Source organism: Taudactylus pleione, unplaced genomic scaffold (assembly GCF_031769625.1).
Source record: "Taudactylus pleione unplaced genomic scaffold, aTauple2 ptg000671l, whole genome shotgun sequence".
Classification (NCBI taxonomy): Eukaryota; Metazoa; Chordata; class Amphibia; order Anura; family Myobatrachidae; genus Taudactylus; species Taudactylus pleione.
Genome location: NW_028285073.1, coordinates 7321215 through 7348889, shown reverse-complemented (window position 1 = coordinate 7348889; position 27675 = coordinate 7321215). Strand labels below are relative to the sequence as shown.

At 48.0% G+C, this 27675-nt stretch overlaps 1 protein-coding gene across 1 annotated transcript; it reads left to right on the top strand.

The window, feature by feature from the left end:
• LOC148478223 (arylacetamide deacetylase-like 4) lies at positions 1 to 25740 on the top strand. Its single transcript, XM_088455794.1, has 5 exons — positions 1 to 49; positions 13206 to 13463; positions 16811 to 17027; positions 23063 to 23126; positions 24729 to 25740. Exons 2-5 carry the CDS (start codon positions 13287 to 13289, stop codon positions 25498 to 25500), a joined length of 1230 nt encoding a protein of 409 aa, XP_088311920.1. The 5' UTR covers positions 1 to 49; positions 13206 to 13286; the 3' UTR covers positions 25501 to 25740.
• The last annotated feature ends 1935 nt before the right edge of the window (positions 25741 to 27675 follow it).

Here is a 27675-nt window from a genome sequence, read left to right as displayed (position 1 = left end):
TTGAATGACAAGCCCTTCCAACAGCAGGCTAGAGAGCCAAGTAACAGAGGTGGGGTAAGGTTATGTTTGGCCCAGGGCAAAGTAGGATTTTGACTTGACATTATGTCTTATGTATGCCAAGGAGGGACAGAGTACAGATACATACTGAATATAAATAACACCAATTGTCAAACCAGTTTTTCATAATGCTGTTTTTTTGTTTTTTTAATCCTTTAAAGGACATTTCCAGCCACAAATACATTTCCACTCACCAGACGCCACTCCCCGGCCTCCCCCCAACTGGCAGAGATGTGGGGCTCTCACGCCAGGGACTTGCGCGTTTCAAGAGTACTCGCCCCTGTCTGCACTGCACTTTTTTTTCTTATAGTCTCTTCATTCTCTGAATCATTTCCCTGATTTCTACCACATTTTACAACAGAAAAGTTTTTACACCGAAACTGGGGTCTGTTTATGAAGCTCTGGGAATGCCTATAGTACAGTATGTCTGCAGATGGCAATTGCCAAGTACAAGTATTGCCGCTGTTCTCTGACAACTATTGCTATCGCAGGGTGGTCTTAGCAGGGCATGGTAAAGGTAATAATTCTTTATTTGATTTAAATAAAACTTAAAAAAATATATATATATTTTATTACTATTATTTTTCTATTTTTCATTCATTTCAGTTTCACCTTGCACACGCAGGCCTATTCATGCACGCTCTGGAGGCCCAAGGCTGGCTGGCTAAGCAGTAAAGGGCCCTATTTGTTAACAAATATTTGTGGGCTGCTCCCCAAAAACAAATGTACTCGCAAATATTAATCATCCCCAGAATATAAGAAGGGTGTCACGCTCCGGACCCTAAAAACCACCTACTTCTCCGTGTGTCTGTCCAGACTAGCACTGAGGTCCGTTCGCGCTGTGAATCACTCCCAGATAGCACAGAGGTCCGCTCACGCTGCACATCGCTCCCGGCTGGTGCTGAGGTCTGCCTGTGCTGTTCCTGCCCCGTCCGCTCAGTGCCCTGTCACTAAGCATGGGGATGGCTCTGTGCAGCCCCTTGCTCACAGTGAGTCTCCTCAGTCTGATGGTACACAAGCTGCACGCCAAAGTTCCCTCCAAAACAACAGTATGGGCACAGCCATATCACCTGACACTCTTCCTCCATTCAGAGCGCTGCTCCCAGACCAGCTGATCGCAGCATCCAATCCCTAGGGATCCACCCCTATAAATTCCATTTACTGACTGGCTCCAGTTGCCAGTACAACGTTGGGGATCGCTATGAATGACCGCCGGACCTATGTCCGACGGTTCAAATCCCGGCAGCCCTGAAAATCCCGAAGGTAAGTATTTTAACTATTGCTAACCCTCTTCCCCCCCCAACCCTCCTTTAGGGGTGTCTAACCCTAACCTCTCCCCCCCTAGTGCCTAACCCTAACCCTAACCCCCCCTGTAAGTGAATAAAACCTAACCCCCCCCTTCCCTGCACCCTAAACCTAAGACCTGCGGGGCGCTAACCCTAACCTCCCCCCGGGGGTGCCTAACGCTAACCCCCCTTCCCCTACCCTAACCCTCCCTGGGGGGTTCCTAACCCTAAGTCCCCTCGGGAGCCCTGAAACCTAACCCTCCTTGCCAGGATTTAACAGTCGGGAACTGGCGGTTGGCATTTCGACCGTCTGCATTTCGACTGCATAGCCAACGTTGCTTCTGCAGAAGTTACAGCTTTGTGCTGAGCTCCCAGGTACTCTGTATCTGAATGGTTCCAGTCCATAACATTCCAGTTCCAAGTCTGGTAAATCAAGTCTCCAGTTCCATCTAGTACTCCAGTCTGGTTTCATCACAGAGACTTGTTCATATCGGTCCCATCTTCAATCAGCCCCATCCTCCATCGGTCCGATCCAATATCACAAATCATCGGTCCCACCTGATATCCCCAAACATCGGTCCCACCTGATATCCCCAAACATCGGTCCCACCTGATAGCCCCAAACATCGGTCCCACCTGATAGCCCCAAACATCGGTCCCACCTGATAGCCCCAAACATCGGTCCCACCTGATAGCCCCAAACATCGGTCCCACATGATAGCCCCAAACATCGGTCCCACCTGATAGCCCCAAACATCGGTCCCACCTGATAGCCCCAAACATCGGTCCCACCCGATAGCCCCAAACATCGGTCCCACCTGATAGCCCCAAACATCGGTCCCACCTGATAGCCCCAAACATCGGTCCCATCTGATAGCCCCAAACATCGGTCCCATCTGATAGCCCCAAACATCGGTCCCATCTGATAGCCCCAAACAGCGGTCCCATCCGATAGCCCCAAACAGCGGTCCCATCCGATAGCCCCAAACAGCGGTCCCATCCGATAGCCCCAAACAGCGGTCCATTCGATATATATTGAAACACCTGTTGCATCCAATATATCAAAACATCGATCGCATCCGATATCTACAAACATCGGTCCCATCCGTTACCTAAAAATCGTTCCCACCCGATATCTCCAGACATTGGTTCCAGCCAATATTTCCAAACATCGGTCCCATCTGATATATCCAAACATCGATTCATTTCAATTTATCAAAACATCGGTCCCATCTGTTATCTCCAAACATTGGTTTCAAACCAATCCAGTTCTTCAATTCATCAACTTTGGTCTCAAACCGATCAAGTTCTTTAATTCATCAATATCAGTCTCAAACCGATCCAGTTCTTCAGTTCATCAACATCGGTCTCAAACCAATCTAGGTCTTCAATTCATCAACATCGGTCTCAAACCGATCCAGCTCTTCAATTCTATATCACCGGTCTCATACATTGGTCTCATCCAATATCTCCAAACATCGATCCCATTCTATTTCTCAAAACATCGGTATATCCAAACATTGGTCACATCCGATATAACCAAACATCGGTCATATCCGATATCTACAAACATCGGTCTAATCCGATATGACAAAACTTTGGTCGTATCCGACATTTACAAACATCGGTCTCATCTGATATCTGTAAACTTTGGTTGCATCAGATATATACAAACATCGGTAACAGCTATATCTACAAACGTCTGATATCCCCAAACATCGGTCACATCCGATATCTCCAAACATCGGTCCCATCTGTTATCTCTAAAAATCGTTCCCCACCCGATATCTCCGGTTCCATCTGATATTTCCAAACATCGGTATGTATAGGAGCCAGGGGCGTTCCCAGGCCTCCAGTCCTGTCCTGATTCTACCCCCTAGCCATTGGGGGCACAGCGGGTGGCACCCCTCCCTTGGCGGGCGCCCCTGGCGAGTGCTATCCTAGACAAGGGGTATATACACCCCTGAGGACAGCTCTCTCAATAAGAGCTATCCTTTATGAGTGAGGGACTTCGTGTCTATGACCATAGGCATGCACAGCATATTACATTAGGGTGTGCACCATTGGAAAAATATTTCTAGATCTGCTTATGGGGGTGTCAAGAACCAGTCAGGGGGTTAGTATTAATAAATTAAATACTGGAGCGCTACATCCTATACTACTTATGAATCGTGGTGATTTGGTATACAGATGTGATGTTAAAAATTAATACTAAATGATGTTTAGTATAGTTTACTGAAATTCAAGCAATAAAATCACATATGCATTCACAGTGAAACTAAAGGATGGTGTCCTAAGTTAAATGTCCAGGGACTTGTGGTGTCCCACAGCTTCTGGAGGTTATTGGATTATGAGCGGCAAAATAAAAAATAGAAGTGAAAAAAATCAAAATTAATAAATAGATCAATAAATAGGTATAAAATAACCAGAACCTGGTGCAAGTGTAGCATTACCTTAAGGTCGTCAATTCACTTCTTATCATAATTAAACCCAATCATTCAAATACATACAAACGTGAGGATCGCAGTTCAGGGGAGAACCACTGCAGTTATTGTGGTCCTTTTATTTCTTGTTTTTCATCTTCCTTGTTCTAAAGAATGAGACGTTGCTCACCAGCTGTCAATGGCTTAAATTCCTCAATCGAAGCCAATTCTTGCTCAAAGTACAACAACATGAGTAAATGAAAGAGCTGTTGGGACGGGATGCAGTTAGGATGCCGACGGTCAAAATGCCGACCGGCTGCTGCCTGACTGTTTAATCCCGGCAAGGGTCTAATGACAGGCGTCGAAATCCCGACGCCTGTCATTTTACCTACGCCGGGAGCCCGACGCCCCCGGCATACCGAACGAAGGTAAGGTTGGACAGCAGGCGTGGACAGCCGCCCGAGGGGAGGGATAGGTTAGGGGCTCCCTGGGGGGGACTTAGGGTTAGGCACCCCCCCGGGAGTCTCAAACCTATCCAGCTCTTCAATTCTATATCACCGGTCTAATACATTGGTCCCAGCGATGGCCATGCCAAACACCACTATAGCTGTGCATCTTTTCTTTCTCCTCCTTGGCACCAGTCTCTCTGTACTTGGTGGGCTCATACCTCATTTCCTAATTAGCCATGCTGGGACAACCTTTTTATGCCAGTGGCTTTCTCCCTTCATGTCACTAAACTCCTCTGACCCAGCATTTCTATATAGGTGAGTGCTGGGAACTTACAGCACAGATGGTGTAATGGTTAGCGTTACTACCTCACAGCACTGAGGTTGTGGGTTCAATTTCCACCATGGCCCTAACTGTGTGGAGTTTGTATGTTCTCCCTGTGCTTGCGTGAGTTTCCTCTGGGTGCTCCGGTTTCCTCCCACACTCCAAAAATATTTTGGAAGGTTAATTGGCTCCCAACAAAATTAACCCTAGTGGGTATGTGTGTGTGTGCATGTGGTAGGGAATATTGGCCCTCATTCAGAGCCGTACGCTCTGAATGAGGGCCGGGCTCCATTTTCATGGAGCGTCCTCCTGGACGCTCGTATAGCTGTGGGTCACCACCCACAGGCTATACGAGCGTGCATTTTGATGGCCGCGATGGTCGTGACCATCGCGACCATCGAAATTGCGAGCCGGAGCCTGCGGTTGAGGTTTTCAACCGCAAGCTCCGGAGTGATTTTGGCTCCATCAGAGCCAAAATCACTCCCACTGACATCACTAGTGATGTCAGTGGGCCGGCTTCTGACGGGAGGCGTTCCCGTGGGAACGCCCCCGTCAGGGAAGCACGCCCCCGGCACGCCCACCAAAGGGGGCGTGCTGTCAATCAACATTGACAGCACGCCCCCTTTGATCGGACACAACGAGCGAAGGAAAGTCCTTCGCTCGTCGTGTCTGGCGCATGCGCACGACGGAGCTCCCTCCGTCGTGCGCATGCTCAGTGCAGACCATCGACCCACTTGCGAGCGGACAGCCGCTCGCGAGTGGGTCTGAATCAGGCCCATAGAGTGTAAGCTCCACTGGGGCAGGGACTGATGTGAATGGACAAATATTCTCTCTGTAAAGTGCTGCGGAATATGTGTGCGCTATATAAATAAATGGTGAAAATAATAATAAATCAGATTGAAAAATCAGTTTGACCGTAAGGCAGGTTTTACGTCACAGAAATATTAGTGTGTATGTGTGAACAAAAGCTTGGGTTGTGCAGGGTCAGGATATGCAGCTACAAATCAGTGGAGCTTTCAACCTATCTCCTAGAAATACAGAAGGTGATGGACAATTTCAGTGCTTCCAGGACCCTCAAAGTATTTCTTGGAGTTTAGCAGACTGGCTTCTCAGTTGAGCCTATTTCTCTAAATAATGATAAACAGAAAATTCAAAAGTAAAATACAGTTTGTGCTGATCAGAAAATAATTGGTAGGTGGTAGGTGTTCTAAATTGTTTAACTCACCTACAGTATGTTTAGTAGTAATCATGCATGGGACAATCTTGCACCTTTGTTCATCAGTGGTTGTGCACACAAAACAAAGAGTTTCCTTTGTGTCTAGTGGGCATCTGGTACCACTAGACACAACCAGGGTGGTGCGACATGTGCCCTGGCACAGGGCACCACAGGGCGGGGGCACCATACGGGCCTGTCAATTTTCTGTTTTATAATAATTTTCACTTGTAGCTTCCTCTTTTTTTTTTTTTTTATCCCCAGCATCTCCTGGCAGCCCCTCTCCCCTCCCTGGCTGACCGCCCTCCCACCTCCCCTCCATCTGGCCACCTCCCCAAGTACCTTCAGTCACATCCTCCTTTATCTAACACATTTCAAAATTCTGCCATACCCTGGACTCAAACCTTTCACCTCTCACATGGCAGTCAGACACCTTACACATAGAGCTACAGTATCTGACCACAATGTCTGATGGCAGCCCATGAGGACACACCCTGTTTTTGGGCACCCGTCTTATGTCCCTATTTGAAAAATGGGGGTGAGGGCACTGCTCTTTCTGGCCCAGGGCACCAACAAGACTAGTTACGGCTCTGACAAGGAGTGTGCAAATGGTGCTGCTGCCGAGTAATTGACATAGTTGCTGCCCTTGACAGCACCCATTTACAGTTTGCAGGGTGCCTTGAGGGGCACCCTGCTACATAGAATGATGCATGGTGCATCCATTGTTCACGTCTGGCACCCATCTTTCTGCTACTCAAGCATCTATTTTGGCACGACGTGTGCTGGGGCAGGGTGTGACGGCAAGGGGCGCCTCTGAGCGCCCAAACCTACAGGGCGTGTAATTCAATCCATTGTCTCTCCTGAATACACGTGGTCTTGTGTGTATTAAATAAATGCTTTCACAATAATATTGGTTATGATGACAAGTCCCTGAAATGTTTGCATCTATAACTGTATTTCTATTCATTATTTTATTATTTATTAAGCAATGTTTAGTAGTCCTTTACTTAATCAGGTTGTGGTTATGTGGATTGTAGTAAATAGAGCCCTACCACATGTAAATAACAGAAGACTGAATAGATATTCTAAGATGCTGTTGATGATGTTTCCTTTTTGAGATGGTAAATCCTGTGAAATATTTTAATATGGCTTTGGAAACAGACCATACATTGTTAGGTTTTCCAGGCTCATTCCGGAATTTGTACGAAAATCAAAATTAATCACATTCCTTCTCTGTATACTTTGTGTGAGCCATTCCAAACAAGCGCACATTGAGAGCTTCCAAAGTCGACATTTTTTTTTCTTTCTTATAAAGAGTTTAAGCTCTTCTACACAGACCTATACAATTACCTTCTTGTATAAATGTACTCTTTGGGGTAAATTTACTAAAGTGAGAGTTTTTAGAAGTGAGTTTTAAAAGTGATGTTGCCCATAGCAACCAATCAGATTCTACTTAACATTTAACTAGCACCTTCTAGAAGATAATAGGTAGAATCTGATTGGTTGCTTTGGGCAACATCACTTTTAAAACTCACTTCTAAAAACTCTCACTTTCGTAAATTTACCCCTTAGTGTATGGAATGTGAAGTGTGTTAGTCCTTTTGTAAAATGAGTTTAAGGAATCCTAGGTATAGTATGTTTCTGTGACCAAAATAATATTACAGAATTTGTTTATTAAATGTGGATTGTGGCCATTTGTGAGATACCTGCAGTTGACTTGGGCAATCACAGGGCTGCTCCTGTTTTAGAGTGTTGCTTAGTGCCATATTAGTGCCCCTAAAGCTGCATACACACACAATTTTTTTAACTATTTAACTATAATGACGTCGTTATCGTTCAAAAAATCGTTCAGTGTAAAACGATAAACGCTTATCGATCATGCGTGTTCACGTTTGTCGACTTGTAGTTTGTAGTTCAGTCAGACTGGCCAACTGAACGATTTTCAATAGAAGTTGCAACATTTTCACACAGAAAATCGTTTATTAGGTAAAATAAAACCAACTACTTTGTAAAACGATTTTCGTTCACTTTTTCAAGGGAAAAACTGAACGAAAATCGTTCAACGAAAATCGTTCATTACTCACATCGTTGTGTGTGTACGCACCTTAAGTGTTTAATGAGAAAGCTCTGAAAATCAATCCCAATGGTGAGGGATTCTTTTAGAGTTGTCTATTTGGACTTGCTGGATAAAAAGTGCATTCCTGGGCAGCTTTCCGGGAGGACCTGCTGCTCTCCTCTTCGGTGGGGCCGGGCCAGATGACAGACGGCATTAGGCCCCGCCCCCTTTACAGGAAACCCCCCGTGATTTGCGGGTCCGTGAGGAGGGGGCGGGGCTAAATGATGCGATTTCACGCTATAGCCCCGCCCCTTCCCGACGACCCCATAATTTCAGGTAAAATCTCCCCATCCTGCCCACTTCACTAGGAAGTGGGCGGGATGCGGGGAATATGCTTACTCTTCCGGGACCGCAGGGGGGGTTACCCGAAAAATTGGGAGCCTCCCGTGATTCCTGGGAGAGTAGGCATTTATGGGATTGGGGGGAAAGCTGGACCGGACTAGATTCCGGAACGCCGGACTGGGACAGTTCCCTGCAGTGACCTCTGCTGCTGAGGAGCTGTCAGCTATTACAGTGGCTCCCTGCCGGACCAGATGCCGGGACGCCGGAACGGAACAGCTCTGCTGTAATGCGCTGTCTGTCCAAGGGAGCCGGCTGTAATCTCTCCCTCCCCCCCGGTGACCGACTGTCTCTACACAACCCCTGGACACAGCTTCTTAGCAGCAGAGCTGGTCCGTTCCGGCATCTGGTCCGGTAGGAAGCCACTATAATGAACGCTCCCTGCCTGTCACTGACACACCCCCCGGACGGGGACTCGGGGACGCGCATTATACAACTGACAGCTCCTCAGCAGCAGAGGTCGCTGCAGGGAGCTGTCCCAGTCCGGCGTTCCGGAATCTTGTCCGGTCCGGCTTTCACTGATACCCGGCATGTATGGATTACTTAGTTATGTGCACTTGCAAAGTTTGCTCTTCCCTGGGCCCAGATTGAAGTAAGCATTGTCCAGTCACCACCTGTCTTTTCTTTTACTGTTTATTCTTTCTTACATCCATCACAGCAGTCCAGGTGGCTGCTGCCCCCCCCCTCCCCCCTTCATGACTAGCCCCCTAATTCAATTTGACATGGATCTGGGATCCAATTCTCCTCTCTACTGTCTTCCACTTAGCGATGGCCATCAACCTACCTCCACTCCCCTCTCCCCTCCCCTTTTCACCCCTTGCATCTCCCCTTACCTTTCTCAGCACCTAGCAGCGACTGAGGGCCAACAGGTGACGCAGGAGAAGGACGGGAGACACAGGCTGATAGCTTGATATTTTAGGGGACAGGACTCGGTGCTGTTAGGTGACAAGTGGTGTTGCTGTCTACTCTCCTCTTTCTCCTTCTGAACTACTTCATAGACGACAATGAGTTGGTTAAGAAAAAGTTTGTTCCTGAACATATTGGACTGGTGTTTGGCCCTCATTCAGAGCCGCTCGCTATTTGCGGTCGTTCGTTCAAAAAAAAGGGGTGGCTATTCAAATGAACCGTTCGCTCATTGCGGTCTGTTCACGCCTCTAAGTCTGAACGAGCGAGCAAAACGTGCGGTCGTAATTTTGAAAAATACGCCCCCTGGCCGCTCGCACCATACGTCATGTCCGCTATTTATTAGATTAATCGAGTACATCGAACAGCGTATGAACTGCTCGCTATTCTTGTGGTTGGTTTTTCCTACCACTATATTGCGAGCAGTTCTGACTATAAAACAACCCAGTGACGTGGTCAATGACGCTGCTGTATTAATTATGCACACCCTTAAAACGCCCGTTTTGACCTTTAAGCACGCCTGCGTTCTGATCTCCACTCCCCGTTTTCATGCACCTTCCCCAGTTACCACCCAGATACGCCTCCTCCTGTCACTCAAATTAGCAGGCCTTCGCTATATAGCGAACAAACGATTTTCGGCTGCACTGACTGGTTCGCGCATGCGTATAACGATCCGTACGCATGCGCAGTTGTGCGAACATCACTCGGAATGAACGAGCGGCCGCTTACGAGCGGCTCTGAATGAAGCCCTTAGTCTCTTTATGAGAAACAGCTAAGAAGTAAAGTAATAGCTGATTTAAGTGTACACACTAAACACCAGGACAACAATGTGAATGAAGTAGTTATAACTAAGCAAACATGCAGTGAATTACATACTGTAAGATTCAACAATAAAGTCAAATGTTCTGCTTTGGAATGACAGATGGCGATTGGCAGTGAAACTGATCTATGACAGGGATGAAAGAAGCTTCAGGATTCTGAAGTCTGCAAGTGGTCTAATATAATGTAGTGATGAGAGAGGCAGATTAGGATATTTGTTATTCAAGTAAAGGCAGGGATATTCTTTTCTTTCTCATTTGTGAATAGCTACATAATTTTACATCATCACATACAAACATTTGTAATCTGTCACAGTTTAAGCAGTCTGTCTGACGAGTGAGGATACGAAACGCGTTGGGTTGCTTGTATGGGAAACCTGGTCTAGGATGATTCAAAATGCCAAATTGCCAGATTAACTTTTATATTTTAGGAAAGCATATTGCTTCTGTTTTTGACATGAATAAAATGGTGTTAAAAACTATAGTAAATGTACTAGTGCGTTTCTTAGTGGCCTATTCATCATGAAAAATATGTGACCAGTGTTAATAAGGAACCGAGTTGTATCTTATTTCCCCACAATGTGGTTCCAAAATTGTCTTTCTCTGAATTCCAATCACTCATCTCTACTAGCAATGGTGTTTTCTTCCCAAACCGCTTGTGGTCTAGGGGTTTAAAACATACATGTCTACTCTCCTGGAACATCTGTCAATCTGGATTGGCTCTAGCAGCCAGACGGAAAAGTGGGCAAGTTTCCTGGTACCTCCCTGCTGCCGTCTACTTCCTTAGTGAAGTGGGCGGTCCGGGTGGCCTAATGACGACATTTGCACAGAATCACGTCATCGTGGCCAACGGGAAGCAATCGGGAAGCCGACTGCCTAAATACTGGCAGCCGGCTTCCCGACTGTCTTATCCCGGCATGGGTGAAATGCCGGGCATCTAGATGTAGACGCCCGCATTTCCCCGACGCTGGGAGACCGGCGCCTGGCATCACGATTGTAGTGATGCCGGGCGCCGCGACCGAACAGCCGTGGGGGGGGAGGGTTAGGTTTAGGGCTCCCGGGGGGGACTTAGGGTTAGGCACTCCCCCGGGAGGGTTAGGGTTAGGCTAGGGGGAGGGAGGGTTAGGGTTAGGCACCCCCGGGGGGGACTTAGGGTTAGGCACCCCCCCGGGGGACTTAGGTTTAGGCAGCGGGGAAGGGGGTGGTTAGGGTTAGGCACTTAGAGGGGGGATTAGGGTTAGGCACTTGGGTGGGAAGTTAGGGTTAGGCACCCCTAAGGAGGGTTAGGTTAGGTTAGTACATACTTACCTATCCACGATCAGGATTTCCAGCGCTGTCGGGCTTCCGCTGCTTCGCACTCTGCTCCTGTCGGGCTGCCGCTGACGGGAATCATACCCATTCCGTGGCCAACCAAGGCATTGTATAGGGGCCAATATGATGCGAGTGCAACATGACACCACCCTGCCCAGCCCGCTTGGCTATGCACCACCTTCCATTTCCGCACTGCCGAGTCTGCTGACCTGGTTTCCCCATCCCATAGGGGGCAACAGAAAATTCGGCAGGTATGATTTAAAAACTGCTGGATAATAATCTGGTGGCTTGCAGGGCAAAGTTAACAGCAATGTACAGTGATGTGCGGTGATTTCAAACCCACCATAAAACTGACGCTTTATTATGTCTCCCCGTCAACATAGTTCTCTATCTGGCCACTAGCTTGAAATCAAGAGTCTCTTACTGATCTACTTCCTCTAGCAGTGCCTAAATATCATTAAAATGAGCCTTATATTACTTTGAATTCCGAAATGTATCCAGAGAGCTTTTATATTAATTAGTCAAGAGTGCCCGCCCCTGTGTTTTGGATCCAGATCAGGCTTGTCTACCCTCCCGATTTGTTCGGGAGCCTCCTGAATATCGGGTGCCGCTCCCGCCCCCCGTGAAAGGCAGGCAAGCCTCCCGGCTGCTGCCTGCCCCCTCCCCCCCCCGGACTACTAATAGAAACCCCAGCAGCGGGGGAGCTAGCGACGTGATTCTCGTTGAATGGCGTCATCGTGGCCCGGGCCCCTGCTTCACAATACCATTATGTGAAGAGGGGGCGGGGCCATGATGACGCGATTACGCGTCCCCACCCCCAATGCGGCATCATTACCCGGCCACGCCCCCCTCTGTGCGCAGATATTCAGCTCCCTACCAGAAGGAGGGAGCTGAATGTCGGCAAGTATGATCCAGATTCATCTTCGTGTTTTAGTTTTGCAAAACCACCCTCATGTGTTTTGGATGTTTTTTTTTTTAAATAAATAAATAAAACAGCTAAAATGATGTTATTTTGACCTGTTTACATGCAATCCAAAACCCGAGGGGAGATCCGAACCCGGAACTCTGTTTGACTTGATACCTCAAAGGGGTTCCGAACTCTGAATTTGTTTGACCTGGAACCCCTAACTTCAGTTGTTGTCGGTTCTCTTGGAACCAAGGCCCTCATTCAGAGCCACTCGCTAGCGGCAGTACGCTCGTTCCGAGCGATGTTCGCACATCTGCGCATGCGTACGGTTTTTAGTACGCATGCGCGAACCAGTCAGTGCGGCCGAAAATCGTTTGTACGCTATATAGCGAGTGCCTGCTATTTTGAGTGACAGAATGAGGCGTATGTGGGTGGTAACAGGGGAAGGTGCTTGAAAACGGGGGAGTGGAATTCGAACGCAGGCGTGCTTAAAGGTCAAAACGGGCGTTTTAAGGGAGTGCATAATTAATACAGCAGCGTCATTGACCACGTCACTTGGTTTTTTTTAACTCAGAACTGCTCGCAAAATAGCGGTGGAAAAAAGCAACCACAAGAATAGCGAGCAGTTCATACGCTGTACGATGTACTCGATTAATCTAATAAATAGCGGACATGACGTATGGTGCGAGCAGCCAGGGGGCGTTTTTAAGAAATAAAAGAGCGTATGTTTTGCTCGCTCGTTCAGACATAGAGGCGTGAACAGACCGCAAACAGCGAACGGTTCATTTGAATAGCCACCCCTTGTTTTAGAACGAACGACCGCAAATAGCGAGTGGCTCTGAATGAGGGCCCAAATCCGCCCCCCTCTAATATTATTTTCTCTGTAAGGCAGCAGAAAAGTGAATAATTTGCTAATCATTTTATTAAATCAGAAATACGAATTGCAAAAGCAAATATTAGAAGTTGACTTAGTATCTTGCCACAGTGATTTGTTTAGCATATTGCAATCAGTTATCCGCATAGTTTAAGACCTCTGACACAGAAACAAATCTTATCTACAGTTACATCACCAAGCAAGGATCCAGGAAGTACAAGGTGTAACAGGTCACCTCCACAACAACAACGGTCTTTGCAGCTGAAAGATGTGTGAAGGACTTGCCATGCTGGTAACTGTAATAGCCATTTTCCTCTTGTGTTGTGTTTTACTGTTTGCGAGCGTCACTTACTATGAGTGTTCAAAAGCAGAGATTCCACCTGGGATTACAAATCCTAAACTTCTTTGGAGAATTCATGGGATAACAACAGCTTTATCCACTTTGGTGAGTAAATTTTTATTGCATTGCTAAAACAAAATCTATATACATTTTTAGCGCTCTGAGGGCAATGTAAACGAATAGCAATTTGCCAAACATGCCAGTTTTCTGCAATATATTTTGCAGATGTAAAGTGACAATATTTTTAAAGGTGATGGTGGGTACAGGATGCCGGCGTTCGGGATCCTGGAAGTCAGAATCCCGACGTCGGCATCCCGACATGGTTAGAATACCAACACTTTGTTGGTCAGTATCCTAACCCCCCCTTCCTACCCTAACGCTCCCTCTCCTGTGCCTGAACCTATCCTCCCCCCCCCCTAGTGCCTAAAGCCTAACCACCCCATTCCCACACCCTAACCCTCCCCCTAGTGTCTAATCCTAACTCTCCCCTTCTCCCTACCCTAACCCTCCATCCCCAGTGCCTGAACATAACCCCTCCCCCTAGTGCCTAAACCTAATCTCCCCCTTCCCGCATCCTAATCCTCCCGAGTGCCTAAACCCAACCCTAACCCTCCCTCTAACCCTGCTACTTACCTTCGGGATGCCGGGGGTCGGGATGCCAGTGCCAGGGATTCTGACCGCTGGAATCCCCTCCGTCGGTATATTAACCGGATCCATTTTAAAGGCATATCAGGCAGTCGCCGCTTTAAATCACGTGCCCAAAATCATCGAAAATCAGTGATTTGGACAAATCATTGTTTAGTATATTTCCCCTTTTGTGTTACAGACCTCATCATAATAACTGTACATAAATTATGTAGACACAGGGCCTGATTCTGTAAGGATTGTAATTGCAAAGCTGCACTCAGACTATAGATATATGATGTATGCACTCAGGCAGCTTTGCAATTGCGATCCATTGCAGATATGGTAATGCAGCGGGAGGCATCACGCCCCCTGTGCATTACTTAACCGAGCTGCGTTGTTCAACGCAGTATCTGTTAATCTGTGTACCATCGACCGGCTGCGGTGACCCATAGGGTACCGCAGCCGGCCGCCGCAGTTTATAGGAAGAGGCCAGGAAATCTATGTCACCCGACGGAGATACTGGCTTCTACCCTTCACTGCACTGCTGAATCAGGCCCACAGACCTGCATTATGGGCCTCATTTACTAACGAGTTTTATCACCAAAACGAGTGATAAATTTCACTGTGTATGATAATGATGCGCCAGCCAATCAGCTCCCAACTGTCAACTGTATGATAAATGATGCTCCAGCCAATCAGCTACCAACTGTCATCTGTTAGAAAAATGACAGTTGGGAGCTGATTGGCTGGAGCACCATTTATCATACACAGTGACATTTATCACTCGCTTTGGTGATAAAATTCATCAGTAAATGGGGGACTTAGGGTCTCATTCAGACCCGCTCGCGAGCGCAGGACGCTCGCAAGCGGGTCGATGGTGCCCAAATGCGCATGCGCACGATGGAGGGAGCTCCGTCGTGCGCATGCGCGAGACCCGGCTAGCGACAGCCAAGCTGTCGCTCCGGGTCTCGCACCAAAGGGGGCGTGCTGTCGATGGTGAGTGACAGCACGCCCCTTTTGGTGGGCGTGCCGGGGGCGTGGCTGCCAGACGGAGGCGTTCCCATGGGAACGCCTGGCTGATAGAGCCAAAATCACTTTGGCTGATAGAGCCAAAATCACTCCTGGGCTTGCGGCAGCGAGACCCTACCGCAGGGTCTCGTCGCAAGCCCGATGGTCGCGATGGTCTTGACCATCGCGACCATCATCATGGACGCTCGCATAACCTGTGGGTGGTAACCCACAGCTATGCGTGCGGCCAGAAGGCCGCTCCAAATTTAAATAGGACGGCCCTAATTCAGAGCGAGCGCTCTGGTCAGAGCGTCCGGCTCTGAATCAGGGCCTTAATCTCTCTGTCAAACATATGACGCAGAAGTCACTGTACATCCATGCATCGGAATGTGCAAGGACCTACATGCCCACGTTTAGCACCCATGCATGCTGTAATACTGATTGGTGTGTCCTTAGATGCCATTATCGGTCGCACCAGCGAAACTTGTACCAGTCCTATGGCAGGTGCTGTTTCTCAGGCCATGTTCTGTAGGGCCTCCTATGTCAGCGATCGAGCATCTGTGTACCCCCCGGAAAAGTAGTCAAGCCTCCCGGCCCCTCCAGTCCCCCTGCAATGCAGCCACAAACACCCGCAGTAGGGGTGTTGATGACGCTTCGCTGTCAGCATTGTGTGGCGGGGCCAAAACTACTTGGCCACGCCCACAGCTCCATCCCTAAATGTGCCCGGCCATGCCCCTCTAAGCCGCCCCCGCCCCCCTGCTAAGCCGCCCTGGCCGCTCCCTCCCGGAGGGGGCAGCCCGAGTGTCGGCAAGTATGCGTCAGGCCCATGACACTCCCATAATATGGACCATCTCCGTGCCTGCGTTAAGACCACCGCTCAGGAACACCCACTACATTTTCAATACACAAAACTGCAACTCGGGGCCCTTTCATACCCGCTCGCAAGCGGGTCGATGACTGGGCAGAGTGAACGCGCGGCGTGCGCACAGTGCGTGCCCTGGAGCGAGCGAGAAATCACTCGCTCCGGCGCTCTCATCCAAAAGGGGCGGCTGTCAATGTTGATCAACAGCTCTCCCCGTTTAGGCGGGTTGGGGGGGGGGGGGGTGGCTGGCCAAACAGAGGCGTTCCCAAAGGAACGCTTGCCATTTTCGGGCGGCCCAGCTGACATCACGAGTGATGTCAGTGGTGAGCTTCTGGCTCTATTAGAGCCAGAAGCTCACTGGGGCTTGCGGGAACGAGACCCTACCACATCTCATCGCAAGACCCATCACCTGGCTGCTCACAAAAACTGTGGGTGGTCACCCACAGCTATGCGAGCGGCCAGGAGGCCGTTTTTTTTAAAAAAAAGCGTCCGCCCTGATTCAGAGCGAGCGCTCGCTTTCTGCGAGCGGCTATGAATCAGGCCCTCTGTACGTACACCATACTTACCGACATCTGAGATTCCCTTCCCGGGAGAAGCCTGGGGAGGAGAAGCACCGCAAACGACACATATTTAATTAATTAGGGGCGGGGACAAATAACTCGATTCTCATCGAATGGCGTCATACGTAACAGTGCTGAATTACTTGAATGTTTCTGCTTTCTGCCCACCTCACCTTTTCCCACTGTGCCTTTTCATCTCATAGGCAAGCATGTACAGAACCTAAAAATATAACAAAAAAAACATGAAAAAAGCCTGTTTTATGTTCTGTGATATGCTTTGCTGTTTGAGCTTTTTGTATGGAATTATCATTATAATATATTTAGCCATAGTATAACAGCCATGACGTGTGTTGGTGATTAAAAAGATTCCTATTTTTTTTTCTTCAAATAACTAGGGGAAGACTTGTCAGAAACTTGGAATATGCAGTGAGATTGTCTTTTTTAATTTGTTAATGAAAATTATGAGGACTAAGGAGGATCCAGAGCTCTTCACGAAAAACTTGGAATTTGAAGGGGTGCCTGTGAGAGTCTACCAGCCCAGATCACCCTCGGATGGTGACAGGAAAGGAATTATGTTCTTCCATGGAGGAGGATTTGTATTAGGAAGCATTGGTAAGGAAGTCAATGATCGTGTTTCACCTATTGTTTTGTACTGTGTGGGCTGCAGTTATGTTGGCTGAATTAGTATTCATGAGGCTGCAGCAAATCACTAAGGGGCCTATTCATGATGTTAATTTTGTGGTTCGGGACCCCGGTAATTAACATTTTAACGCGCTGCGGATGCCGGAGCAATTCATCATTGCTCCGGCACGGAGACAGCTGATCCAAAAATCAGCTGTCTCTCTGAAGTATTTCACTGCTCCTTTCATAGGGATCCGAAAGGATCCCTCTCCGCAACCCGGGGCTCCTTCCCATAGGGAAGGAGCTGGTTGCGAGCCCGGAGCAGGAGCGTTCGCCTTCTGAAGATGGCGAATGCAGCTGCACTCAAGCTCCGAAAGTGAGTCTATGGCCAATCAGAATGGCCGCGGTAACTGAGATGATGGAGCTTTGTTCTCTGCGTGCCAAATCGCAGAAGCTGGCTAGTACATGCCCAAGAAACAGCCCAGACACACCCGAGTTTTGGACGAAACGCCCCGTAATCACCCACAAAACTGTCTCTTCCTGTCAATCAGTTGAGAGTGAATCCTCACTGTGATTTAGATTGAAATGTATTCGCCATGAGCGCACAATGCGGTTGTATGACGCATGTGCTGACCATCGATAATTGCTCAACTGTGTGAGAATCGGCATAGCGTTCAACTCAGGCCCACATTCCGCAGCACTTTACAGGGAGAATTTAGCCATTCACTTCAATCCCTGTCCCAGCAGAGCTACCAATCTATAATTCCTACCACGTGCTCAAATTTTTTTGTCGGGAGCCAATTTTTGGAGTGTGGGAGGAAACAGGAGTACCTGGAAGAAACCCATGCAAGCACAGGAAGAAGATACAAACTCCACACAGTTAGAGCCATAGTGGGAATCAAACCCAAGACCTCAGTGCTGTGAGGCTGTAATACTAACCATTATACCATCTGTGTAGCAACCATTACACCATCTGTGTAGCCCAGTACTTGTGCGCCTGCCCACACGTACACAGAATGGGTCAGAGGAACTGTGGGAAAAAGCAGGAAGAGAACTGTCTCCAGTGCAAGCAGGTAATAATAACTAGAGAAGTGTGTCGGACCATTATTGCTAGATTTGGCTCTAATTCGTGGTTCGGATTTGGATTTGCCAAACCGCCGTGACTGGTTTTGGTTTTGCATTTTTTTTAAATCACATAATTTGTGCAATTTTTGTTCCTAGAGTATTATTAACCTCAATAACATTAATTTCCAGTCAATTTTGACCACCTCACAGCTGCATGGAGTCAGACCGCTTTTACACACACTCTCTGGGGTACTACAGTGTACTGGGGTGCAGTGCGCAGAACAGGTCAAATACAATAATTTTTATGTTTTGATTTTTTTTTGCTGACAAATATGGAGTTACACGGTGAACGCAGTGGGTGGGGCCTGCGGAGTAAGTGCAGCACCACTGTGATGGAATCAGACTAATTAGAATAAGGGGACTGGACACAGCACAGCCACTTAGATGGCCACAGTGACAGGACCACCGCCCCTTAAGCTGGCCACACATCTACAGATTATCTGTCCAACCAGCCAACTAGTTGATTGGTTGGAATGAAAACCTGGTAAGGGATGAAAGCAAATGACAATCAGCAATTTGCTCCTAAATGCCAGAAAATGGACAAAAACTGTTATTTGAACAAATTGTTTAGATCAAACATTTAACAAACTTGTCTGACGCCATTTTCATCTGTTTTCTGGCATTTAGGAGCAAATTGCTGATCATCAGTTACTCCCATTCCTTACCAGATTTACATTCCAAACAATCACTAAAGCTGGCCACACACTAGACCAACTTACATCCAACCAGCCAACTTGTTGATTGGTTGGAATGAAAATCTGGTAACATATGGGAGTAAATAATGATCAGCAATTTGCTCCTAAATGCCAGGAAACAGATGAAAATGGTAATTCAAACAAGTTTGTTAAATGTTTGATCTAAACTATTTGTTCAAACAACAGTTTTGGTCCATTTTCCAGTGTTTGGGAACAAATTGCTGATTGTATTCCTTACCAGATTTTCATTCCAACCAATCAACTAGTTGGCTGGTTGGACAGATAATCTTTAGATGTATGGCCAGCTTTAGAGACGAACACAGTGACAGCACCCACAGCCCATTAGAGATGGACACAGTGACAGCACAGCCCTTTACAGATGAACGCAGTGACAGCAACACAGCCCCTTAGAGATGGACACACCCCCAGCAACACACTTGTACACCGCAGAGCGCAGCATGCAGAAGAGTGATTGGACTGGAGTGAAATGGCGCAAAGTCCCGGCCATGGCTCCTTAAATGGAATCCATACCAGCAAGAATCCAACGCCGGGAGGATGACGTTCGGCCTCGATCTGACATCTGAGCCTGGCGGGAAACCCCGAGCCAGGACTCTGATGCGGCTCTGATTAAAAAGTTTTGAACGGTCCGGATTCAAGGCAATCCGGACCGCTCATCTCTAGTAATAACACCATCCAGAGATGGCTTTATGTTTTGAGAAGCCCCCATTGCTACCTTTGGGGGCTGCAGCAATCTGACAGGAGAAAATGGGAAATCTGTGACTTTTCTCTTTGCTACATATGCAGAAGCGCAATATCTTGCTTTCTCCTGCTAATTGCTGGGGAAAATCGGTTTTATGTTTACTAAATAGACTAAAGGCACGCTCCACAGGTTTTATTTGGGGAGGAAACCAGTCAAACTGGTCTTTGCCCAGTTTTGTCTTTGTGCAAGATAGATATACTGTAATGAGCTTTAGCAAGATTCCACACAGAGAAGAGTTACTGCTGTGACTGATTACTGAATTCATAAAAAGAAAAGAAACTGACCTTTGGACCTCCCCTCCGGGATCTCTCTCAGAGGGGATCCAGTTAATATACCAATGGAGGGGATTACGGCGGTCAGAATGCCGGCGCCAGAATCCCGACACCTGTCAGAATCCCGGCGCCGGCATCTCGACTGCCGGAATCCCGAAGGTAAGTAGCAGGGATAAAGGGAGGGTTAGGGTTGGGGGTAAGGATTAGGCACTAGTGGGAGGGTTAGAGTTAGGAACTAAGGGGAGAGGGTTAGGTTTAGGGTGAGGGGAGGGAGAGGTTAGGTTCAGGCATCGGGGAGGGAGGGTCAGGGTAGGGAGGGTTAAGGTGCGTATACACTAGACGATGTATTGTACGATCCGGCCGATATTGGCTGGATCGTACGATATATCGTTAGCATCGTGTACCCACTAAATCGTTAACAATGTGCGCTCCCCTGGGTCGTTAACGATATCCCCAGTTGTCTGCAGATTAAGGCCAATCTGGGGATATCGTTAGCTCCCCCCCCCCGCAATCGTTCATGTGTGTATGCACTTACCGATGCCGGAACCCCCGTTGGGTCTCGCCGCTGCCGATATCGCTGGGTACACACATTGTTTAGTGTGTACCCAGCTTTGGGATACCGACCAACAAAGTATCTGTATTCTAACCCCGTCAGGATGCCGGCGGCGGCATTCTGACCACCTGGATCCTGAACGCCGGCATCCCGTACCCATCCCCTTTGAGCGTATGCAACTGTATTAGAAGATCACTGTTCTTCCGGTCATGCAGGTAATTCAGGATAGTCATCACCAGTTTATCATATACAACTGTAAATCAGCTAAGTTGCTCTACCTGCCTTGCGGGCTCACCCTCTGCACTGTATACGGTCAGGTCTCCTGCTTGACCTTTGTATGAGATATCTAAGGTTCATCCAAGTGCAGTTCAGAAAACAGTTGAGTTTTTATATGATGACATTTTACAAACTTTATTTCAGAATAGAATACATGACTGTTTTAAAATTTTCTGTATCCATACGGTAAAGGATGTGTTTCCAGGAGTGTAACCAGACCTATATTCAATGGCATATCTATAATAGATGCAGGGTGTTAGAAGCACACAGGCCCATGGGTCAAAGGACCCACCAGTGTATTTGCGCGGCGGCTCCTGGCAACGCCATATTTCCAGTGATGTATCTGGAAAGATGCCAGCGGGCACAGCAGATAGCAAAGACTTGGGGACTCTGCTGTGCCAGACTACACGCTCCTGAGGAAGGTGCTCATTAGCACGGAAACGCGTCAAGCTTTTAATACTGCCTTTTATCTGGTGAGCTTGAGATGGTATTGTGAGTATTACACTCCAATTGCAATACCGTGACATCAGATGCCGTTGTACATCTCACTGGACATCGTTAGAACTGAACAGCTGCTGCCACTGCTGGCCCTGCTGCATAACCTTTATGCCAATAAGTTCCACTATTACAACTTCACATGGGATCCAGGTATTACATCGGACACAGGGCCTGATTCAGAGCCGGACGCTATTTGCGCTCGCTCGTTCAGAAAAATGGGCCGGCTATTTAAATTGAGTGCTCGATCTTTGCGGTCTGTTGACGCCTCTATGTCTGAGCGAGCGAACGAAACATGCGCTCGCTATTTTGTAAAGACGCCCCCTGGCCGCTCGCATCCTACATCATCTCCGCTATTTATTTGATTAATCGAGTACATCGAAAGGCGTCTGAACTGCTCGCAGTGGTTGTGGTAGGATTTTCCTACCGCAATGATGCGAACAGTTCAGGCTAAGAGACAACCAAGTGACGTGGTCGATGACGCTGCTTTGTTAATCATGCACACCCTTAAAACGCCCGTTTTGACCGTTTGGCACGCCTGCGTTCGGATCTCCACTCCCCGTTTTCAAGCACCTTCCCCTGTTACCACCCACAAACGCCTCATCCTGTCACTCAAATTTGCAGGCCCTCGCTATTTGGCGAGCACTCGATTTCCGATCGCACTGACTGGTTGGCGCACGCGCATTACGACCCATACGCTTGCGCAGATGTGCGAATATCGCTCGGAGCGAACGAGCGGCCGCTTACGAGCGGCTCTGAATCAGGCCCACTGTCAGGACGTACCGACCGCTGACGCTGCTACTCGGCTTTCCTGCCAATAGTATCTACTACCACTATTTTTATCTTGGAGACTACATTCATCTGGAGGGATCGGTATGAATGACTGCTGGACGTATGCCCGGCGGTTCAAATCCCGACGGCAGAAGACCGGCAGGCATCCAAATCCCGATCGGTAAGTAGACTATCTAACCCTAATCTTCTCCCACCCACCCCTAACCCTAACCCTCCCTTAGGGGTGCCTAACCCTATCCTCCTCCCCTAGTGCCTAAACCTAACCCCCCTTTCCCTAGCCTAACCCTAACCCTCCCAGGGAGTGCCTAACCCTAAGTCCCCCCTGGAGCCCCTAACCTAACCCTCCCTCCGCGGACCGCTGCCCGGCTTACCTTCGTTCGGTATGCCGGGCGTCGGGATTTTGACGCCTGTCAATAGGGATTAAACAGTCGGGAGGACGACGGTCGGCATTTCGACCGTCGGTATCCTGACTGCATCCCCATCTGGAACATAGTTTCCACAATACACCCTCTGTTTGTCTCTGGGTTCTGCTCACAGTCAGTAAAATGCCATTTATACATTAGACAATGGATCTCTTAAGTTCACTGTAGATAACCTAATATAGTTATCCATGAATTCCTATGAGGGCTCTGTGTTCTGTTGCCACTACACTTGGAGAACCTGTCCCACAGAGGGTGTAGTGTGGAAACTATGGGCCTGATTAAAGAGATATACTGTGGTCATGAAGCCTCCAGGAACCTGCAGGTAGCTCTCTCCGCACACACAAATTGCCGAACGTGACCCCCCTCCTCTCCTCCTACCTCCCCTCTGGCACTGCTACAGAGCAAATGGATCAGCAGCAGCTCTGATGCAGAGGGGGGTGGGGGTAGAGTGGACTGTCTGCTGTGTCGCCCCCCAATAGGTGGCTTCCCTAGTCATGTGCCTCACGACTCTAGTGGCAAATCTGCCAATAACTATTACTCTTCCACCGAAAGTAATGATCAAAATGTCTTGACATGTGCTGGGAAACTGAACACCATTTCCAGTGTTTTGTTTAATGTGCTCATTTATTCTTATAGATAGTTATGACAATCACTGTCGATACATCGCAAAGGCGTCTGGAGCTGTCGTTGTCTCAGTTGGGTATGTAAACTTTGTTTTTCACACATATTCAGTTTACTTAATGAAGATGAGTACCTGAGAGTTATTGCAATCCTCTGTGAATACATTTCTGGGGTCTATACAGGGCCCAGAGACGCAAAACAGTCCATGAAGTTGAGTGGCCAACGCGTTTTGTCTGTGCAGTTACAGACTCTCATGGTTCATATACTGTCACACATATGAAAACCTGTCAAAAGGAAAGGGCACATCAACCCCAAATTTTCTTTACCTTTACATTTTGTACAGCTCACATTGTGCCAGTTGGATTCGATTGGAGATAACTTTACTATCAAAATATGGGAAAGGGACTCCAACATAATCGGCTTGTGCAGATCACCAACCTATATAGAGGGAAATGCAGGTATACTTCACATATACTGTATCATTCAAATGGGTTTGGTACAGTATCTCGGCAGCCATGATCCCGGTGGTCAGAACACCAACAGTGGCATCCCAACAGTCAGAATCCCGACCCAATTAGGTAAGTGCCCTAAACCAATTTTCCCGCAGCCTAACCCTCCCCCTCACAGCCTAACTCTAACCTTCCCCCTAGTGCCTAACCATGACCCTAAACCTAACCCTCTCCCTAATACTTGGGATGCCGACAGTTGAATTCTAGTGCCAGGATCCCGCTTGCTGTCTGAATTACGGACCCACCACAGTACTATTACGTCCGTGTAGTACTGTGGTGCTCTAACTCAGTGGCAAGATGGCTCCGCTCATGCGTCGTAATACTGTTTTCGGCCATCTTGGTAAAGGACAGATGCTTCCAGTAAAGAAGCATCATGGAGCTAGAGCAGTAGTACACTCCATATACCATGCCAAACCTCCAATGAAGACATCCTTGCAGTGGCAAATTTTACCTAGGGGCTGCAGCCACCCCCAGTAAAATCTGTCGCCTTAGAGAGCCAGTTGCAGTCCGTGACTGCACTGGCTATACTGTGACTGGCTGTGGCTTCCCATTGGAAGCGCTACCTGCCAGTAACACACAGGACAAACAGCCTCAGCAAGAGGTGTTTTCTTCCCCTAGGACTGCCAGTCCGGGCTGCAATTAGCAGAGAGCAGTTTCCAGTGGAAGTCACTGCTCTGCCTTTCAGGCAGCCCTACCTGGCTTCTAGGGGCTGCAGCCGATGGTTTGTGCATGTGTGGCACCACCACCACTTGTACGAATGCCAGATCCATTGCACAGGCGCTTAGACCCGGCCAGCGGCAGTGGCAGCCTCCCTAATGCAAGAGGGTAGGAGCCACTGCTGTTTGTAAGTGTTAGAAGTTGCAAAATTTATATTTTATTTTGTTAAAGCAAACAGGGGAAAGAGTATGAAAATACGCCACTTTGTATCAATGTTCTCCTTTTTGCCCTATATACAGTAGTTACTGAAAATTATGTTTACTTAGCTATGATAACAAAATGAGTGGTCCTGATAAAAAAAAATAAAAAATCAATAAATACAATGAATTTGAGTTAGAGTAAAAAGAAAAACGGTTATAGAGTTTAATTCCAGTAAAACTAATGTATATCCAAAATTTGAGGTGCAATTTTTTAACAGAACATAAATATAACGACTACGGAACTGTTTATTTTAGGTACCGCCTGGCACCAGAACACAGGTATCCAGCAGCATTCGACGATTGTCTCAGCGCCACAACTCACTTCCTTAGGACGGCTCAGGATCACGGAGTGAACCCTTCCTCTATCATAATATGTGGAGATAGCGCAGGGGGTAATCTTACGGCTGCCGTTTGCCAAGCCTTGGTGAGCAGGACAGATCTCCCAAAGCCTCTGGCCCAGGTGCTGATATACCCAGTAGTCCAGATGGTTGACTACAATTTGCCCTCACACCAACAAAACAGCATGGTCCCTCTATTACTCCGAGAGCGCGCGATATTCTACAAACTGCACTATGTAGGTTATTTATATGATGATTTATGTAAAGACATTCTGCGTGGCAGTCATGTTCCTCCGCAAATGAGAATGAAATTCAGCAAATGGCTGAACCCTGATAATATTCCTGAGGAGTTTAAGGCCAAAGGCTACAAACCCCACAAGATGGCCGCCTATAAAAGTCATGTCTATGAAAAAGTCAAACGAGTATTTGAACCTCACTTCTCTCCGCTGCTGGCTGAGGACTCCGTGATTCGTCTTCTACCAAAAGCCTACATCTTAACATGCGAGTTTGACATTCTGCGTGACGAGGGATTACTCTATAAGAGACGCCTGGAAGATAATGGAATCCCGGTAACTTGGTACCATGTTAAAGATGGATTCCATGGGGTGGTGAGCTTCTTTGATGCACCCAACTGTTCTTCTGGAAAGCTGGCTCTGGATAATGTTATTACTTTTATAAAAGATCTCTGATTTTTTTTTTTTTTTCTTTACATTTCTTGGTTACATGCTGATTGTGTCTCCTTCCAGACATGCACAGACACCATCATTGACTCTAGAGAGGGGCTGCAGGCAGGTCGAGAAAATAAATTAAAGTCATCCTTAAAGAGGGAGGGCTGGGCTGCAGAGAGACTTAGGGCCTGATTCAGACCCGGTCGCAAGCGCTGAGCGCTCGCAACCGGGTCGATGGTGGCCCAGAGCGCATGCGCACGACAGAGCCGGATCCGTCGTGCGCATGCGCGAGACCCGCATAGCGATGGGCAATCCGTCGCTCCGGGTCTCGTACCAAAGGGGGCGTGCTGTCGATGTTGAGTGACAGCACGCCCCCTTTGGTGAGCGGGCCGGGAGAGTGGCTGCCCAAATGGAGGCGTTCCCATGTGAATGCCTCCGTTTGGGGCCGGCCCCACTGACATCACGAGTGATGTCAGTGGGAGAGATTTCGGCTCTGTTAGAGTCGAAATTTCTCTGGGGCTTGCGGCGACGAGACTCTACCACAAGGGTCTCATCGCAAGACCATCGCAACCATCTTCCTGGCCGCTTGCTATAGCTGTGGGTAGTCACCCACAGCTATGCGAGCGACCAGGAGGCCGTTCTAAAAAAAAAAAAAAGACCGGCCCTGATTCAGAGCGAGCGCTCTGTCAGAGCGACCGGCTCTGAATTAGGGCCTTAGCTCACAGAAGATGTTGCTATATTATTGGATATGAGTGGTACATGATCACTTCCAGTGCTATCCTGGGACAGACTATGGGAACTCTCTGGAAGGGTACGTGACTCTGCTGCCGAGTTGACAATTAGAGACATGGGGCTTATTTATGGAGCAAACCTCTAGTTTTGGAAACCTCTCACATTGTTGATAGAAAGGGAAGGATCTGCTGCAGCACCAGTCAGGTGGACTACTCCCAAAGTACAGTGGTTCCATCCATGCCGTGGGACCCTACAGTTCTGCTGGTAGAGTGGAGAAGATTAATTTGTGGGTGGACATATCCTTTTATTCTATGCTGGTTCCCAATAAATAAAGGATGTAAAAATAAAAATCATCATGTCTTAGTGGATATCTTTAACCGTCTCCAATAATCTTTAATATAGAAAATCTTATAAGCACATAAAAAGTTAATTAGGTTTTATAAGAAAGGTTTCTAACATCTTTAGAACAGTGGATGTATCAACCAATTCACACAAAGCAAGTATGCAAAACTGTCTCTCACACTCTGCCTGCTCAGTTAGAGAAGCATCTCCTCCTATCTTAGTAGCCTGCTGCTACTAAGGAGTGCAAGACAGCATGGTGGAAATATTTAACTACAGTAGTTATAAATACACCATTCATCTGGGATGCAGTCAGGAAGCCGACGATCGAAATGCCGACCGCCGGCTTCCCGACTGTCTAATCCCGGCAGGGGTCTAATGATAGGCGTCAAAATCCCGACAACTATCATTATCCCTACGCTGGGAGCCCGACGCCCAGCATACTGAACAAAGGTGAGCCAGGCAGCAGGCGCGGACAACCATGGGGGCGGAGAGGGTTAGGTTAGGGGCTTATTGAGGGGGTTAGGGTTAGGCACTTGGGGAGGGGGGTTAGGGTTAGGCACCCCTATGGGAGGGTTGGGGGGGTAAGGTTAGTAATAGTAAAAATACTTACCTGTCGGGATCTTCTGTTGCCGGTCTTCCGGCATCGGGATTTGAACCTGCGTCCGGCGGTCTTTCATACTGATCCCATTCATTTAGCTCAGTAATACTGTACATAGCTTTTGCTACAGATCAATGGCAAATAGTAGTTTTAGGGCCTGATTCACTAGCGATCGCAACTGAGTTCGCCCGTATGCATGTGTATGCATTGCAGCGGGCGTGCGCAAACACTCCACTGTGATCGGGACCGCGATTGCAGTGACTACACAGACCCATCATAGAGTGATTGACAGGAAGTGCCATTTGGGGGTGGTGATGTGGGGCTTGGCGAATCGTAGGCGTGCCAGTGCATTTGAACGGTGTTACAGGGGCATGCATAAATTAGCCATTGCGATGCCATACACAAGCTTTCACTGCTTGCGATGAGGTTAGCAAATTCTGAGTAAGGTCAGAAGTTGTGCAAGTGAGCGTGAGGCTGTGATGGTACGCGATGTTACCGATGGTTTTGCAGTCTTGCTAAGTATT

What these genes read in the sequence shown, in the direction of transcription:
- LOC148478223 (XM_088455794.1), top strand. Translation starts at nt 13,287, where the DNA reads ATGTGTGAAGGACTTGCCATGCTGGTAACTGTAATAGCCATTTTCCTC. An exon ending in ATTTGTATTAGGAAGCATTG is followed by an intron (nt 17,028 to 23,062) that starts GTAAGGAAGTCA and finishes TTATTCTTATAG; the next exon opens with ATAGTTATGACAATCACTGT. An exon ending in GCTGTCGTTGTCTCAGTTGG is followed by an intron (nt 23,127 to 24,728) that starts GTATGTAAACTT and finishes TGTTTATTTTAG; the next exon opens with GTACCGCCTGGCACCAGAAC.